Source organism: Hirundo rustica, chromosome 2 (assembly GCF_015227805.2).
Source record: "Hirundo rustica isolate bHirRus1 chromosome 2, bHirRus1.pri.v3, whole genome shotgun sequence".
Lineage (NCBI taxonomy): Eukaryota > Metazoa > Chordata > Aves > Passeriformes > Hirundinidae > Hirundo > Hirundo rustica.
The window spans coordinates 48,307,552-48,325,616 of NC_053451.1; the positions used below are offsets into that span (position 1 = coordinate 48,307,552).

The following is an 18,065-nucleotide window of genomic DNA, read 5'->3' on the forward strand; positions in this document are numbered from 1 at the left end:
GTATTAGTCATTAGTCACCATTACGTATTTATTCAGATTAAGATACACATTTTGCAAGTGGTAGAGTTGGTTATAATACAATTTTTTCCTTCCTTCTTACAGATTTAAGTGGTCTGCCTTATTTCTTCAGTTCTTTCTGATTTTCTGCTTATTTTCCTGATAGAAAAGTCTTCTGTTTCAGTGACGTGTGTAATTACCATTATAACCCGGAATTTGTTACTCTAATAGAATGTAAGGTTTAATTGAAGGAATATGCTGCTGATTCAGATAGAATAAAAGAAGTTTTAACATAATTTTGTGTGCTGCTTTTGGCTTGAATAGCATTATGTTTTCTTTACAGCAGCTAATATGGGAGTGTGTTTTGGATTTGTACTGGAAACAGTGTTCATAATTCAGGGATTTTTTTTTTTTTTTTAATTGCTGAGCAGCGCCTGCACAGAGCCATTTCTTTCTCTCTCACACCATCACGCTAGTGAGTAGCCTAAAACTATTACTTGCTCCACCAAGGTGAATTTGAGCAAGTGAGTCTATTTTTGTCTGTATGTCACTTGGAGAATGATTAATTTAACATAATGAAGGAAATAGGCACTATAATTTTCTGGCACTAATAATTCACTGACAAAAATGTCACAGATGTCAAACAGAGGGAATTTCTTGTCCTGTTTCCCTGACACTTTTGAGTGAAAAGGGATCTCAGTGTAGCACTCACATCCCAGGTTCAGCAGAGAGGGTATTTAGAGTAGGGAGCCATTTTTACCTTCAGTTTTTTTCTCCACAGGAGTTAGCAGAACCCTGGGACAACAAGCCATTGCTAAGAGCTTTTACAATTAATAGTTCAGTGGTTTGATATTTGGAACTTGTCTTTTGAATGATCTGAGTTTTAGCAAATGCAGTCACTAGCACAGTAACACTGATTTACCTGCACTAAGGTAGATATAGATTCCTACAGGGGTCATATTCATTTTGTCTCCTTACTTGATGTCATCTAACCCTGGCCACACTATGAAATGCCTTGGCCAGGAGAGATAGAGGCAGCCTGAAACTCAATAGGTTTAAAAATAAATATTGTGGCATGAAGAGGGATTGTATTCTTCTGTTTGCTGAGAACTTGTGCCTGCCAGTTTTACCTGAGCCACTGTAACTCACCAGTAAATGTTAGGTACCCTGTCTCTGCCACATCCTTGGTGGCTCTGGCATTATTGCTTCTTCTAACCCAAAACTGGGGCTTTTAACTGCAAAGTAGCTTTACACTACAGGTGATTCTTCTCCATTCTTGGAGTGCTGAGCAAATAATGGCTGCTACATTTTCTAGGTACTCTTCTAGGGCAAAATACATTGTAGATAAAAATAATAATTTCAGGCTGCACTGTCTTGTTCAGAGGCATTTCCAGCAGCGTGTCCTTGCCAAAGGAATTTCTCTCCCTTTGAAGTTGCTGCTGTCAGAATCATGGAAAAAATTGATTAAAAAAAGGACTTCTGTCTGACTTCACCTACTCCAAGCTGTGCTCACAACTGCACGAATTTTAGGTCAGGATGCTAGGACCCTTATGAGTCCTCCAAGGATGAAGGCTATATAACCTCTTCCTCACCTCTTCCATTATAACATATTTTCCCCTCTTATGGTCCTTACATTCCTCTTATGTTCCTTATTGCAGCTTGATTTCCTTTTTGCTCCTTTTCCTTCGGCTGAGCACCTAGGAGGTGAGTCTGGCTCCATCTTCTCTATCATTCCCCTTTCTAGGTAGTTGAGAGGAAGCTCTTAGGTCACTCCCATGCCCCAGTTTTTCATGTTAACACAACCCTGAGCCCTTGGTCCTATATTCATAATTTTTATGCCCCAGATCTGTAACCCTCTTCTCTGGATCCTCTTCAGTCTCAGCAGCCTGAGGCCCCATGCTTGGACACAGTGCTCCAGATGCCTCGTGCGTGCCAAGCAGAGGGAAGGGTCGCTTCCTTGACCTGCTGGCCACTCTCTGGCTAAAGCAGTGCGTGGTTAACCTTTGCTGCTGCAAGGACACACTGCTGACTCACATTCAACTTGTCCTCCACCAGCACTCATCCCCCAACCAGCTCCACCAGCAAAGCTGGAAAGTCCTGAGCAGTTCCTTGGGAGACCACATCCTTCTTCCTTCAGTTTACAGATGCAGTCAAACTGGAGGAAGAAGGAAGGGAATTTGCAGGTGCTTCCTTTGCAGCACCCCATTTTTATTTTTTGTTTTTACCTGATTTCAGTGTTTTGCCTTGAATGCCCAGCTCCTTGGCACATGCTTCAAAGCCTGAACCTCTTCCCAGCTTCAGAAGGAGGGAGGGAAAACAGTTGTATGGTTGGGGTAAGTGGAGAGTGGGACTACTGCAAGTTGAAACATTGAACTCAAACCATTCCTTTCTCTTTGGGCTGAGGAGGTGGGGGCTTGCTGGTTTTCAGCTGGTCTGTATCTGATAGGTACAGGAGGTGCCTGGGGCACTACTTTGGGTGCTAATTAACAGAATTTTAAAAATAAACATAAGCAAAAAGCTATTAAATCCTGTCATTTTATTGTATATAAATTTGATGTTGAAAAATACAATAGGGAAAACAATCCCTAAGTTAAAGAGTCTTTCTGATTTTATTTACGCATGTAAGGGAATGCGTGGTGATAGTGTTGTAGCTGCATCAAATTTCTGTTATTTATGAAAATGGGGGTGCAATCTTTTGACAGGCAATTTGTTCTAGGTGTTTTTGAGCAGCATATACAATTTTTTTTAAGTGGAACAAATTTGATTGTTTACAGAGCAGTGTTGGTTGTGGATGCTTGTAGTACACTTTCAGAATCAATAGCAGCAGGCAAGTAATGCATCAGTTGCTCCTTACCTTTCTGAATATTAAGATTTTGCATTCTGCATTCTGTGCTCTTAAGTGAGATCTCCCTTGCCAGTTCTCCCCTGCTGAACCCTTGGCCTCCACAAACATATGGTGCAGGAGGGCAGCGTGGCTGAATCTGAAATTCCAGATTCTCAGTCAGGGTGGCCTGAGTGGAATAATTATATATGTCCCTCCTATCTTACTAATAGTTGGAATTACACCTGGAAACATACCTCATGTACTTTACTGAGCCTGATGGGAAGGTAAAAATGTGAATGAAACCACACTGGGATTTATGCCCTTCAGTTGGTTGTAGTAATTGTTGTAACCAGACTCCCCTAGTCCAGAGCCCCGTCTGGATTTTAGCAGTTTTCATCCTTACACTGTTTTTTTTTTTTTTCTTCCCTTGGGTCTGCAGTCACAAGTCATAATTTGTTCATGTTTTGGAAATGTAGATTTCCAAATATCCAATGTTTGATCTATATTTTGGAAATACAGTGGCATTTGGGAAATATAGATCAAATTATGGGAGATGTTTTTTACTGAGGTTAAAGCAAATGAGCAGAATTTCTGATAATGTTTCACATTTGTTTCAGTTTTTACTGATGGATTGCAGTAATGTTAACAAAGTTTGACAGCAGTAAAAAAAAAACCTTTCCGAAACATTTCTGAAATTCGACAGCATTACAGAACTGGTTGTGGCTCAAACTGAAATGTGCAAACCTAGCAATCTAAAATTAGGGTTCTAAATTCATATTTAGGTACTCAGTTAAGAACTGACACATTTACCTGCCGTTGAGTTCAGTAGAATTCAAAAAATGATGTGGAATGAGAGTTTACCCTTGGCTACACTTGAAGTTAGTACACTTGAGCTCAGTACCAGCTGTAACTGCTTTATCAGCAGTGGGTAAATTTGCTGGAGTAGACAAAGCTTCTGAGTTTCTGGGTTTTTTTGCTCAATAGGAAGCAAATTTATGAACTTTTTTTCATGTTTGAGTGTTACAACTAAATCAAGTTATTTCTGTCTCCCAGATGTTTTTTTGGAAGCCAGGAAAGATTTAGCAGTCTTAGCAGAAAAAACAATGATCATTTTTGGAAACATTTCACAATCCCCTTTCCGCGTCAAGATTTTGTGCTGCACAGAAACAAATTAAGCAGTGTTTCGGGGCCCCACGCATCCACCGTCCAGCTGTTGCAGATTTGGTGATGAGCTGCAGTTCATGTTTTTGGATAGAGAGGGACATAGTAAGTTTCTGGCCGGGCTCTGTGAGGTGAAGGCACCAGAAAGGATGGGCAGAATCCCTTGGTTGCTCCCCCGCTTCTGAAAGAGAACGGTAGGAGCTGGTGGTGCCTCTCTCACCTTCACTGCAATCTCCTGTTTACATCAGTGGCACTGTGCCCAAGAGTGCTCAGCGGTGCAGCAGGGCATGTGTGGTGCCCTTCTGGCATCTGGGCAAAAGAAAGAGTGCAGAGGGCTGTCCCCATGCCTCGTGTTTGGGCTTGACCTCTGGGTGGTGTCTCACTGTGTAACAGATGGGCTGCACTGTGGCAGCATGGACTTGATTCGGTACATAATTTTTCTTCCATTTGTTTGCACTTGTTTGGGAGGAATCAATTTTTGCCTTGACTATAGTTTTTCTTCAAGAAACCTTGTTTACTGCTTTCTTTCTTGCCATTTTCATTTGCTCTATGATGCCTTGGGGTGATAAGTGATAATTTTCTCTCCTTTGGGCTTTTGATTCGAGCTTTTCTTGTACTGCCCGTGTTTTGCTCATGGCTGTGGCAATGAAGATATACACGGCTTGGGCTGACGTCTTGCCTTGCTTGATTTACCAGCTCAAACTACTTAAAAAGGCAGGATGCACTTATCTCATACTGTCTTCACAGTGGCTTTCCCTGAGGTTCTGCTGTTTGTTTTTCTTTCAAGTCCTCAAATTGAAGAGCATTGTGCCCCCGAAAGTATGAGCTGTTCCTATACCTTTAGCCAGGTGTGCTTATCTAGAATTAAAATAAAATCAGACATTTGTTCAAAGGTTAGTTGCTGTGATTTCCAATCGGCCTCCTGGTTGTCATTGCTAAGACAGAGACTTCTGCCTTTTGGGGGATGACTAATTAAGAGGATTGCTTATATCAGAGTGTGTTGTCTTATCCAACAGTGAATATTTGAAAGCAAGTAGAAATGTAAAAATTAAGAAGCCTTGAAAAACAACTATTCGGGCTTATGCCTGGTGGAGACTTGATTTATGTTAATAATGAAAATAATTTGTCAGTTTTGATAATGAGAATCTTTAATCCCTAATCTTGTACTCCTCTGAAACAGCAGTCAGCAGGATACTTTCCATATAATGTACTTTGAGAATTAAGCCCTCACAGGTAATAAATTATTAGAGTATTATATTACAAAATGCAGTTTTGACAAAAAAACCCCCACCAAACTCATACGTTTACAAGTTTCTTACAAAAAAAAAAAATTATATACATTATTTAGGAAGGTTTTTGATGAGTTTGCATTGAGAACATACTGATTGCCACAGTGTAATTGGAGATTATTTACAAAGATGTAGAAAAATTTCTTCTCTTGCATTGCCATTGCCACTGCCACGGCAGGAAAAATTCTGGGTCTGTTCCGTTCCCCAAGGAAACACAGGTTCCTTTAGCCAAGAGCGCGTGGTCCTGGTTGTTTCCCATCCTCAGTAGGGCCTGTGAGACAAAACACTCCCTGTGCATTCCCTGTGCTCCATCCGCTGTGTTGATGTCCTCCAGTTGCCATACACAGGCAATTAAGGATGCATATAAACGTTTCTAGCATGGAACATTTTTTGTTGGTTTGGTTTTAATTTATTCAGAAAAGAAAGTTGCACTTGCAAGCCAATTACACTTCATGATTCTGCCAGCTGCTACAGTGATATCCAGGGCTGTGGTCTCATGCTGGCATCTTATTTTTCAGCCCTGTTGTTTCAGGTGCTGCCACCTCCCCTCCTTTGGGGAGGTCAGGGGACAGCCTTGCTTTAGCACCTTTACCTTTGGCTGTGCTTTCAGGAGTGTTGCATTTGGTGGTGATTTCCAGCAAACTGGAAGTGGTGCTGCTTCCAAGGGATCTCTCAGGTGCGTTGTATAAGGAAATTGTGTTACTGAAGGCTTGAACCAAAAATCTCTCTGGAAACAGAGTGAAGAGAGACAAAAAGAAATGGCTCATCAGTGAAAGAAAGAACCAGGAGTTCTCCACTGGGCTTGTTATCACCCTGTCACTTAAGAAAATAAAAATAGTAATTTGGGTAGGGGAAGTAACCTTTCTGTGTCACCTGATGTGCCATTTGAAAACCTTGGCAAGATGAAGTAAATTTGATCTTGAAATATTATTTGGAACTGAAATTGAAAATGTTTGGTTTAGAAAATTTTGAAGATAAATATGGCAAATGTTTAAAGTCTATTTTGTTCATAATATTTTTTATAAAATTGATTTGATAGACCAGCATGATTTTATTAATGATTTCAATAAAATGAAATCTGTTTTATTATTGAACAAAAATTAAAGTGCAACAGAAAAAAATGCCTTGGCCTATGAAACCATATGCTGTTCTATGACTAGCTTTTATAATTATACTTACAAAGGTATAAAATAGGCAATAATATAAATAATGAAATAATAGAATTTATTGACTATGGAGACATTAAACGCACTAAAACACTGAAATTCTGGAAATGCTACAGGTCTGCACTCTACAAAAGCTTTTAATATCTTCAAATCATTTCAGTGTTACTTTTGAATCAGAACTGCCTTCCTGCCACTCTCCAGTGTGTAAAGATTTAACATTTGCTCTGTCATCTCTTCTCTGCCTATGTTCTAATTGCTTGTCAGGCAGAAAGTTGTCTCTCTGAAGGACTGTCTTCTCCAAGACAGACAGCAACAATTCCACAGGCTCTGCCAAAGATGAGATTATGCTGTAATTTCCTCAAACAGCTGTGTCTGCTTCGTTATGAATAGAAGCTGTCGGGGACTGTATCCAAATCTTAGTTCTCACCCTTCCAAATCACATTAACAAAATTATCACATGCCTGGGTGAGCACTTTTCCACTACTTTTAATTAATTCCAACTGTACGCTACCCCCTCCAAAATGTTTATTGGCTTTTTTTTTTTCCTTTTTTTTTCTTTTTTTTTTCTTTTTTCTTTTAATATCCTAGGATCTGCTTTCAGTTTCTGTCACCATTAGAAATAGTTCTTCATGAAGATTTGGTCTTCCCAAGGAGATATTCCCACCTCCTTTCCATCCAGCACTGTATTTGTCTCATCTGTGGGCTCAGCTCTTGGCAGCGTGCAGTGCTGGCACTGGATGTGGAGGTATCTTGTCTCCCAGAGAAAGCCTCAGCCAAGCTCTGCCTGGTTTCCAGTTCTCCCTGGTGGCATTTCTTGGGATGACTGTGCCTATCAGGAGGCACATGTTCATGCCAGTTTTCAGTAGTAACTGTAAAAACCTCATCTGTTTCCTACCTCATACAGATATATCCCTCATCTGCGTTCATCCATCTCCCTACATCACTGCACTGGTCAGACAACGAAGTGTCTTTCTCATGGGCCAAGATTTATTCCTGAGGGTCTTTTCTTGCAGGAGTTTATCTGTAGGTGTTGTAATGCATCCAAGACTCTCATCTTTTGAATGTGTGCTGCTTGTGCAGAGAGCAGCAGAGCTGGAGTTTGTGCTCAGACCTTGTCCGGGATGCTCCAGGAGTTTAAGAACTTGGAGCTCTTGATCATGATAGCCTCTGAGGGAAATGGCTGGAGATTTCTCACTTTATGCTTTGAACTGAGTAGTGATCAAGCAGTTGTAGCTGCCCTCTATGAGGACAAACACCTCATCAGACCTCCTGACTCCTCTCTGAGTCATTGCTAGGTGGGCTGGTGCCCACAAGTTCACCCCATGTATCATAGAATCAGAAAGTGGTTTGGGTTGAGCAGGGTCTTTTCTAGTTCCAACCCCCTGCCATGGGCAGGAACACTTTCCACTAAATCAGGTTGTTCAAAGCCCAGTCCAGCCTGGCCTTGCACACTTCCAAGGATGAAGCATCCGCCACTTCTCTGGGCAACATATTCCAGTGCCTCACCACTCTGATAGTAAAGATTTTCTTCCTAGTATATTATCTAAATCTCTCTTCTTTTAGTTTAAAACAATTTCTCCTTGTTCTATGAATATCTGCTCATATAAAAAGTCATTCTCCCTCCTTTTTATTAGGTCCCTTTAAGTACTAAAAGGCTGCAATGAGGTGACTACCTGGAACCCTCTCTTCTCCAGGTGAACAACCTGCATGTGTAATCCTATTTCTTGGGCAGCACCAAGCCATTGGGTTGAGAGCATTTACCTTGCAGGAGTGGGCAGCTGATGGGAGATGCTGGCCCATGGCTGACCTTTCTCAGGCTACTGCCCCAGCCATTTAAAATCCCATTGCTTTTTTGTTGTTTTCAGGGGGTTTTTTGTTTGTTTGTTTGTTTTGTTTTATGGTAGTAGGAAGAGGCATCAGTTCAGTGGCAGGTGAAGTTAGGAAGTCAATGAAGTGTTCAGGTGCTTCTCATACACTGTACTGAAAGAGCAATCAGTCTAAGCCATGGGCAGTGTTACCAGAACACCCAGATGTTTTTAGTGTATCTTGCTGTAAATATTCTGGTTCCAGACTCTCAGTACGAGGATGGGTAAGCACCTGTAACAGCCTGCATTAGGAAATGTTTATATTTCTTAATATATAGAAGCAAAATTCTCAACTTGTTCCAGGTTTTATTTCTTTATTTCCATTTTTATTTGTCCATGTGTTTTGATAATTCCTTTGCATACCTCATAATTATTGCAGTTCTATTTTTGTGGCAAATTGAAAACAGAACAAACACCAATAGTATGGAATTCTTAGACATTTTTCTTTTTTCAAGTCCTATTGAGGATAACAATATTTCTACACTGCTTGTTTAACCAAAAAAAGCACCACTGTTACTATTCAGAAGCAAGCTGCTGCTTTCTTTTTCCAGCCAGTTTTATTTAACAAACTTGAGCTCTGCTGATGCAGTCCCTGCTGTATGTCCTGGGGCAAAAATCATCCAGCTCAGCTTCTTCCTCTTCCTGATGTCTCCAGAGGTTAGGGTGAGACCTGCTGGCCAAATGTGACTTGGAGTGTAGTGAAGGAATTGCAATATCAGATGGGAAGAAACTCTTGTAGGCTTCTTTCCTAGATCATCATTAAATGGGTTCAGGTTTAAAATAGAGTCTCATAAGAGATAGACATCTTAGAGGGAACTTAATACTGCTGGAGTTAAACAGGAGTATTTAATTGTGTTTCTGGCTCCTTGACCTTTTCTTCTCCCTGGGGGATTCATAGCTAAATATAGTCTGGTGGATATAATTTTGTTCTGCTGTCTGGCATTTTCACATCACTTTGTAAAGGGGTTTTGGTGGTATTGTTGTTGGGGTGTTTTGTTTTGTTTTGTTTTGTTGTTTTTTGTTTGGTTGGTTGGTTTTGGTTTTGGTTTTTTTTGTTTGTTTGTTTTTTGTTTTTTGTTTTGTTTTGTTGTTGTTTTCACAAATGCAATTATTGCATCCTGCCAAGATGCTGTGACATGGAGAGCTATGACTTCATTTTCTACTCTCAGTGGTTCAGAGGGGATATTTTTCATTATACAATATCGATAAAATTTTATCCACATAAATCCTCACATGTACCAAGTGCAGTCTTTGAGATGGCAGACATGTTTCTTGTCCAGAGTCCCTGGTGATATGCTGCTAAGTGATGTAATGTTGTCTTTGTTGGGCTTGAGACTCCCCTTACTCCCTTCTCCTGTGCTGAGGAGGGCATCTGAAGAGTTAGGAGATTCATATCCCTCTCATCCCAGAGCATTCCTCCACAGCAGGGAGTGACTTCAGATGTGTGTATGTCAGCCAACATCAGTCAAGAGAGATGAGTAATAAAAAATAGAGGAAGAGCCAGCAGAACCCAGACACAGCTGAGTCTTTTCATCTCACTGACTCCAAAGAGCATAGTGAAGTTTAGCCTGTACAGTGCCATTTAAAATAAACTATCTCGCAGAAAATCCAAGCCAAAGCTTCTAAAATAGCAGTTATTTACACAAGAATGATCAAATCTAAGGTCCCAAATGTAACACAAAACCATGTATCTTACTTCCAAATGGCCCTTTCACAATATATAAATGTTCAACACATTGAACCAAGCTCCAAAGTTTGTATTCCTTAACAGGAAAATAGATTATATTTTTATATTTATTTAGTAGGAGATCTGTATGTTCTATAGCAGAATGGAACCTTGTATTTTTTACAATCAGAGAATCATTATTCTGTGTAGTTATTGTAACGGTAGTCATAAAACACGTTACAAAGTTAACCAGGCAATATTCTGCAAAAAAAAGAAAATATCTTTGGGTAATTGTATGGATGTTAATTGTAAGAATCTAGTGGGTTCTTCAAGTCTTTGACATCCCTAATCTGACACTGGATGTCACAAGAAGAAATGAAATTAGAATGTCAGGTGCAAGGAGTCCATCAGCTTTAAGGGGTTAGTCTCAACTGGTAGCATACTGAGGTTGAGCAGTGCCCTGTGTTTGAGAGGGGCCAGGTCTTTCCTGACCTTCATGTTAACAAATTTGTACTAGCAACAGTAAACCAAAGTGCTTGGTCTGGTCTCTGAAGCACACCAGCACAGCTCCTGTACACACTGTGTGTGAAGATGCTTTCAGTGAACACAGGGACCCAGACTGGCACCCAGATACTGCAGACAGAGCACTGAACTTATTCAGCTCTTCTGATTAGTGCCCCTGTGAGCCCCTGGCTAGAAACCCAGCACAGCTGGGAGTAGCACAAATGCTTCGAATTCCACCTTCTGGGAACTGTGGAGCATGTTCCAATTTCCAGCATCCATATTTCTTTATGATGAAGCGTATGAACACACAAGGTACAAAAAGTATCTCAGACAGTGAATTCTGGCACGAAATAGACAGAAATCAGTCGCCTCCATCTTGCTGGAGGTGATAGAGGACAAGCCACATGTGTGAGGGAGCCAAAAGAAGATGCACTGTATTGGGATTGGTGCATAATCCTCTATATTTAAAAATACACATATCCATCTGTCTCAGAAAAAATACTTTTTTTCTTTGCAGACCTCCAGCCATAGCTTTTGCTTTCTTGGAATCTATAGATCTGGCTAAGAAATGTCAAAGGGGTTGGGATGTCAGCACAAGAATGGCAGCAATATCTACAAGGCTAGGAGAGAAACCCACAAACAACTTCTGTGGACCTGGAATTTTATTATTTATGGCTAATCTATACAGTGATGCTTTAAATGCTTCAGTAGCCACTCTTGATGTAATAATATGCAAATGTTTAGACCCTCAAGACTGGATCCCACCCTCACCTGGCTATTTTTGCCTATTTCCAGCTATAAACCTACGTGTCTTAAAAACAGTAACGACCACACCTCTAACCAGGACAGTTTCTGCTGTGTAACTTCTCAAGTCAGATATCTTTGCTACACTAAGAACCTTTGCTAGGAGCAAAGCTGTGATTGAAACAGCATTTAAAGTGTTTGAAAACACTCTGTCCTGGGGTTATACCTGGGTGTGCTGTTGATTTTAAGTTTGATTTAGTTAGCATGATTCCTGACATTAGTGTAATGTTGTCTGTTTGGGTTTTTTGTTTTATTTGTGTTTGGGTTTGTTTTTTTTTCCCCTTAGGTTGGCTGGATTAACTGGCTCTCATTCAGAGGGAACTTGGCAGATCTATTTTGCTTTTGTTGAACTTCTCTACAGCACACCATAAAGATTTCCTAGGTCCAGAAGCTGCAGAAGAGACAACTGAGCAGCCGAAAAATGTGACTCTGAGAAGAGACTTCAACCCTTCTGATGATGAATTTTCTACTTATCAGTTCTAATTTAAATATATAACTGAAGAATGCAGTAAAGTTAATCTGATAGGGGAAAATACCTTCTCATTAATTAGAACTGCCAAAAAAAAAAAAAAAAGCAGTCACCTGGAAGTTACAAAATGAGTGCTCCAGTAATTCCAAACAAGTCATGTTATCCCCACCTTCAGGACAACCGCAGTGAAATAAGAAACAATAATGAAAGCATAGTGAATGTTGGGGATACCAACGCCAACCAAATTGTAACGAAAGTTAGAACCGCTGACGGGGATGTTAAGAAACATGATTTGACAGACGAGAGTGGGAATATATACTCTGGAGGAACAGAGAAAGTGACTCATCTGCCTGCAGAGCAGAATAAACTTCTGACCTTCAAAGACTCTCGAACCTGTCACTCCAGTGCACAGGAAAGCAAGCTGTCCTCCACCACAAACAGGGAAATGGGGAAAGACTGTAGGACTAGCGAAGTTAAGGATCTATCAAGGCATATCAGGATTAGCCGGGGACAAAGTCTGTCCAATTTGAAAAGTAGCACAAATGATGCCAGCCTGGAGGTTGTCTCCAAAGGTGATAATGACTTCACCCAGAACTTTCCTAAGGGAAAAATGTCCAGGGCTGTGGAGGTGGAGAGAATTAAAAGGCTTTCTTTGGGAAGACCAAGAAAATTTTCTCCTCAGCCTGACACATTTGCAAAAGACGGCGTTGGCCGCGTGTCGTGCAAACGTCTGCTTTCTGCATCATTGGACTCCATTGACAGGTCTCACCACTTGGTAGGAAGTACAGAGAAATCCCAGAAAACATCCACGGATCATTTTCTTGGGATGGTGTTTCGTCCACTTGACAATACCTCAGAGGAAAATACTGTATTTTATTCCAAACCATCTACCTCAGGGAACAAGAAAACGAGTAAACCAGAAAATGTACCAAATGTTAGCATTGAAAGCACACTGCATACTTCTCATTCTCAACATTCAGCTGTTAAGCTCAATGAGGTTGCTAGTAAATCAGAAGCACAGTTAGGTCAGGGTGATAAAAGTAAAAAACTGGAGCTTAGGACTGCACAATCTCTACAATATAAAAATACATGTTCACAAAAGATAGAGAGAATTATGCTGGTAGAGTTCCTGGGGTGTCCAAGAGCTGAAAATACAGCGGTGCAGGAACATAAAAGCTCTGGGTCTGACACGTCGAAATTTCAAGTATCCCATTTTCAAGACACCTGTAATAGAGTAGAGGACCCATTGTCAAGCCAGGTAGTAATTCATCCAGATGATAAATTGCAAAATGATAACATCACCATCAGTGGGGAGGGGAGAGGAAGCAATGACAGTGACAGTAGGGCAACCAGCCAGGCTGGTGAGGAATACTTTACTGATGAGGAAATGGAAACAATATTTCCACTCACCTGCAGTAGTAAATCCAGCGTCAAAGTGACACTGAGAAAAAACAAAAAATTGCATGAAGCTGACACAGGTTGCGCTGAAACAATGTGTGAACAGATATCTCCTGTACATGATATTAATCGACCTGACAGCAAACCATTGAAAGTTAATGAGAATAAACTGATGCTAGTCAAAGAAAGCACTGAGGATGCTGCTGTGCCTGCTTCTGATCCCTCGGAGCATCACAGAGCGCGCAGCGCAGAGACAGTGTCAAACCAACAACCTGACAGTCACAGCAGTGATGTGGAAACCTCAAACGTTTCAGTTTCAAGTAAAGAAACAGCTAATGCACAGAGACATCCTCCAGAGGAAGCACCAGAGAGCTGTAATATTCCAACAAAGGCCGATGTCTTTTTATGCGTCCCAACCCCTGTGCGCCCGGTGGCAACACCGGAGGTTAATGGTCAGCCCACGTTGTCAAACAGTAATTTGAAGGAACTTTATGCACTTCATGATGGCAAATTGTCACCCTCCTCAGTCCTACCTCCCACTGACAGCACACAGTTGTTAAATGTATCCCCTAAAGTGCCTATCAAGACTGCTTGCAGCAGCGCCATCCCAAAACCTATCCTGGTCCACCCCAAGGGCTCCCTCACAGATAAGGGTGGTGCAGACAGTGACTGCAGTGAAAAGCTGGAAGAAGGCGTTGAGATGAAACCTGCCATCCCCCGGCCCAAACCTGTGAGACCTAAAATCATCACATACATTAGGAGAAACCCTCGTTCCATGGAGCAGCTCGACCCTTTGTTCGGGCCGGCAGGGCTGCCCTTCGATGGCCCCGCGTGCAATGTGCCCATCTCCCCGGAACAGAAGGCATCCAACGGAGGGGAGGAGAAGCCCGCCAGCATCCTGTATGACAAATTTAAACCTGACCTCCAGAAGCCAAGACTCTTTGGTTCTGGACTCGTAGTGTCAGGAATTAGACCCCCAGGTCATCACTTCAGTGAGAAGTTTCTGCAGGAGGTAAGTTTCTGCAGCTGAGACAGCTGCTTTTGTGTGCCAAGTGGTGATCATTTGCTTACTTGCTATTGCCAGAAGTTAGTTCTCAAACCTCAAATAAGAAATAAATCCTAAAAAAAGTGTGCTCACTAGAAATAAACTCACCTAACTGTTTCTGGTACTGACCCTGTTGAGATATCTTAGCTGTTACTGGATATTGTCACTGTGTTCTTCCAGTATTTTGCAGCAAATGGGACACCTGCTAGTGTTATAAACAGGGACGTTTAGAAAGAAAAAGACATGCTGATTTATTTTTTTTTTCCCCCCCCTGCTTCCCTGAGAATAGCTTTGGGAAATGATTTTAATTTGTCCATACAGACTTTTCCTTCCTAATGGGAAAGTTGGCAGGTTTTTATAGACAGAGCACTAGAGGTCTAAATTAATTCCATTCTGTTTAGCTGTATGGAAACCCAGGGACTATCAGAACTCTTTTTGGATTATACAAATAATACAAAAGAATATTTACTTTTGACTAATTTTAATGCTATTTCTTACACTGACCTGCACGTCAAAAAAGATTTCTTCTTTTCCCTGGAAAACCATCCTGAGCAGCCAAAATGTGATGGAAATCCCTCTAGATGACTTTGGCTCCAGATATCTCACTGTGTTTCTGCCTTGCTAATCTGGGCAGGAGCCTTGGGTTCCTAAAATCCCCACTGGGAGGTGAGCACAGTGGAGGAAGGATGAGCTTGCTTGGTAGGTGGAGAAACGACAGGGAGGAGCAAGCTGTATTTGTCATGTGCTCTTGCATCCATTGCTTGGGACCTGTGATACTTCAACAACCAAGCTTTTCATATAAACACTGAAGATACGTGATTTTATTTGAATGAGTCTTTAAAAAAAAGATTTTTTTTTTCTCTGTGTCTTGTGGTGTTATTAATGCTATTTTACTCCCTAACTTATTTTACATATGGTATAGATTCAAGGAACAGCATTGAAATTAAAAAAAAAAAAAAAAAAAAAAAAAAAAAAAAAAAAAAAAAAAAAAAAAAAATTAGTGACAGTGTTGGCAGTCAAAACCTGGCAAATACCCAAATTAAGATACTGTGTATGAGTGTAGATTAACCCTTATGGCATATTTACCAGAAACGTACTGAAGTGAGCAAAGATTATAGTTATTTCTCATCACAAACACAGAAAGAGCAGTGTTTGCTGTCCTTTTTCCTTTAACTTCACTTTTCAGCTCTGTCCCTTATATTTTATGTCCAGAGGAAGAATTGCTCAAGTCTTTGGAGAATGTCTGTTCCAGCCCTCATTAGTATATCTTCACAATCACCCTGTAAGGTGAAGGGAAATACCAGGTTATTATTGCTTAATATATGCCAATGGAATGAAAGACAAAATAACCCAGACTGTGCACTGGATGTTTGACTGTTTGTAGGTGGCATGATCCTCTGATGACCACAGGTGTATGTGAGAGTTGGGGCTCAGATAATCAGGCAGGATCAGCAGACACATCTGTGAACAAAGGACAGATTACTGAGCACTGCTGAGGATGGTTCTTAGAGCGAGGACTCAGGTTGTGGCAAGCCTGCAGCGTGATTTTCTCTAGGGTTAGAAGTAGGACACTTACGGGCTGGAGAGGATACAAAACATTTTCCCCTATTCCTCCAAGAAATATGACTTTTGGTAGGTATTTCAGCCAGGGAATACCTGAACGCAAGCAAGCTGCTTCTTCAGAGAAGCTGGACTGAGTGGGGAAGAGGCTGAAAATAAAACATCAAACTGTGGTTTGCATTATGAGTCTGCATGAGCCCAGGAGTCAGGAGCTGATAGCGGAAGGTGGAATCTGCTTTCTTGAACTGCCACCTTAAAAGCAATAACCTAGCTGTCCTGCCAGCTGGAGGAATACAAAAGGGCCTGAATTGGCTCAGAATGGACCAAGAGAAAAGAAAATTATCAATTCATGGAGGTGAACAGATGCCTGAAAGAGCAGCTGTGCACGGTATGGATTAGTAGCAGATGAGTGGTGTGTAATCCAAAAGAAACCAATTAGGATGCATTGAATTAGACCAAAATCACTGAGCTGAAGGGAGAGTGTGGAACACTCAGAGGTTTTGGAGACAAGGAGACTCTGGCACGATGTCCACTCTCTTGGTTAGAGAAAAAAAATCCCAGATTGACCTATTTCACACATCCAGCCTTGTCATTGGAGAGCTTTGATTAGCATTCTCTAACTCCTTGTTATGATAGTGTTAATAGCGGTTAAGAGTCAAACCTGTAATCTTTAAGCGTCTTTCAGCTAAGTGGTAGGAACAATTAAATATCCCTCTGGGTGCCAGGTGTAGAAGAAATAGGAAGGTGCCATCTTGGACAGGAGATTCCAAGAAAAGGCCTGGAGAACTCTATGAGAAAGACTTAAGGACTGCCTCTGTGCAGTGCTTCAGCCTTCAGGGCTTCTTGAAATGCCTGTGCCAAAACCCCCTTGGGAAAGCTCAGACAAAACTCCCAACTCCAGCCTGAAGGCAGTCCAGCTGTGCTGAGGGGTTGGGTCCATAGTGGAACTGAGTTAAGTCTGAATGGGCCGTGCAATTGGCAGCTCCATTGGTGCTTTTCTTTAGAAGATTGGCAGAGTGTAGATAGATCTTTCATGCTCATCTTCATCAAAAAACAAACAAACAAACCAACCAACCCCAAACACCCCCCCCCCAAAAAAAAAAAAAAAAAAAAAAAAAAAAACAAAACCAAAACCACAAAAACCTCTCAAGGTGAAATGCAAAATGCTTAAGAAAACCAGTTCTTTTCCAGGGCAGGACACTGCTGTCCACATCTTTTATCACAATGTGGGCTCCCCATCTCATTGTGGACCTCACCCTCTTCTAGTCAGCCTTAGCAGCAATTTGTGGGCTCTTTATCCTCCCAGTTGCCTCTGTGGGAAGTTACAGGACAAATCAAGTTATAGGGACCCAAAACTGCATCAGTCCTAGTAAAGAGAACAGTGGAATGACATGGCCTCCAAGGCTCAGGAAAGGCTGTCTGTACTGCTGGACTGGGAGCACACTCCCCAGCTCAGGATCCAGCTCTGCCAGAGCCTGCTCACCCAGAGGCTGCTCCCAAGGACCAGCACGGATCAGCCTGGCCTGCAGACTGAGAGATTACTGTGTGGGTACAGTCTGTGTGCTGTCAGACAGTGATCACTGGCCACTTCATTCACTATTTTGTGGCTGCTGCCAAGAGCCTTGATGTGATGAGGTCTGTAAGGAGCCCTGCTGATCACCAGCTCTCCTGCCTGTCTCACCAAGACTCTGCTGGCCCCATTCAACCACCACTTTGGGTCTGTTCCCCAGCACAGACATCATTGGGCTCCAGAGAGGATGGACTAAAGTTGGTTGAAACAAAAAGCCTGCTGAGGTTAAAAGGGGAGTTGTTTTATATATACATAGTCAAACCAAAAGATTCTCCCCTTGATCCTGTTATTTGAACTGCCTGAACTGATGTTGCCAACTCTTTTCCCAAAGAGTTGCCTGAAGCAGGCACTTGACAAGCAAATTTTTCCTCCAGGCATTAATTTGATGATGTTATAAACAAAGTAACATGATGGAAAGTGTTGGGCATCCGTACCTGCTGGCCATGCTGCCGGCTCTGCTCAGGAATACCCAGCCTGTGGAAATTCCTGTAGGCTCAAAGTACTTGTGCAGACCTTTCTGGCTCATTCTAACAAATTAATTCATGGGTGTATGAGTAATGGGCAGACAACCCCACAGAAGAAAACTCTGGGCTGACCTTCTTGGTGGACAGGCTGCAAGAGATTATTTCCCTAGAAGTCCCTCATACAAAAATCTAGTACAGGGTGTAATGGGCATCATATTAATCCATATCTTTCTGAAGTGCTTTAAAATGGCACTAATTTAATATAATTCTATTGAGACCAGTT

At 41.5% G+C, this 18,065-nt stretch overlaps 1 protein-coding gene across 3 annotated transcripts in view; it reads left to right on the forward strand.

The window, feature by feature from the left end:
* MTUS2 (microtubule associated scaffold protein 2) overlaps window positions 1-18,065 on the forward strand; it is a 273,696-nt gene that overhangs the window by 94,129 nt on the left and 161,502 nt on the right. For all 3 annotated transcript variants that reach the window (XM_040057241.2, XM_040057243.2, XM_058419555.1), the window contains one exon: window positions 11,563-14,155. In XM_040057241.2, the coding sequence (XP_039913175.1) occupies window positions 11,873-14,155 (2,283 nt within the window). In that variant the 5' untranslated portion in view covers window positions 11,563-11,872. The remainder of the gene's footprint in view (window positions 1-11,562; window positions 14,156-18,065) is intronic.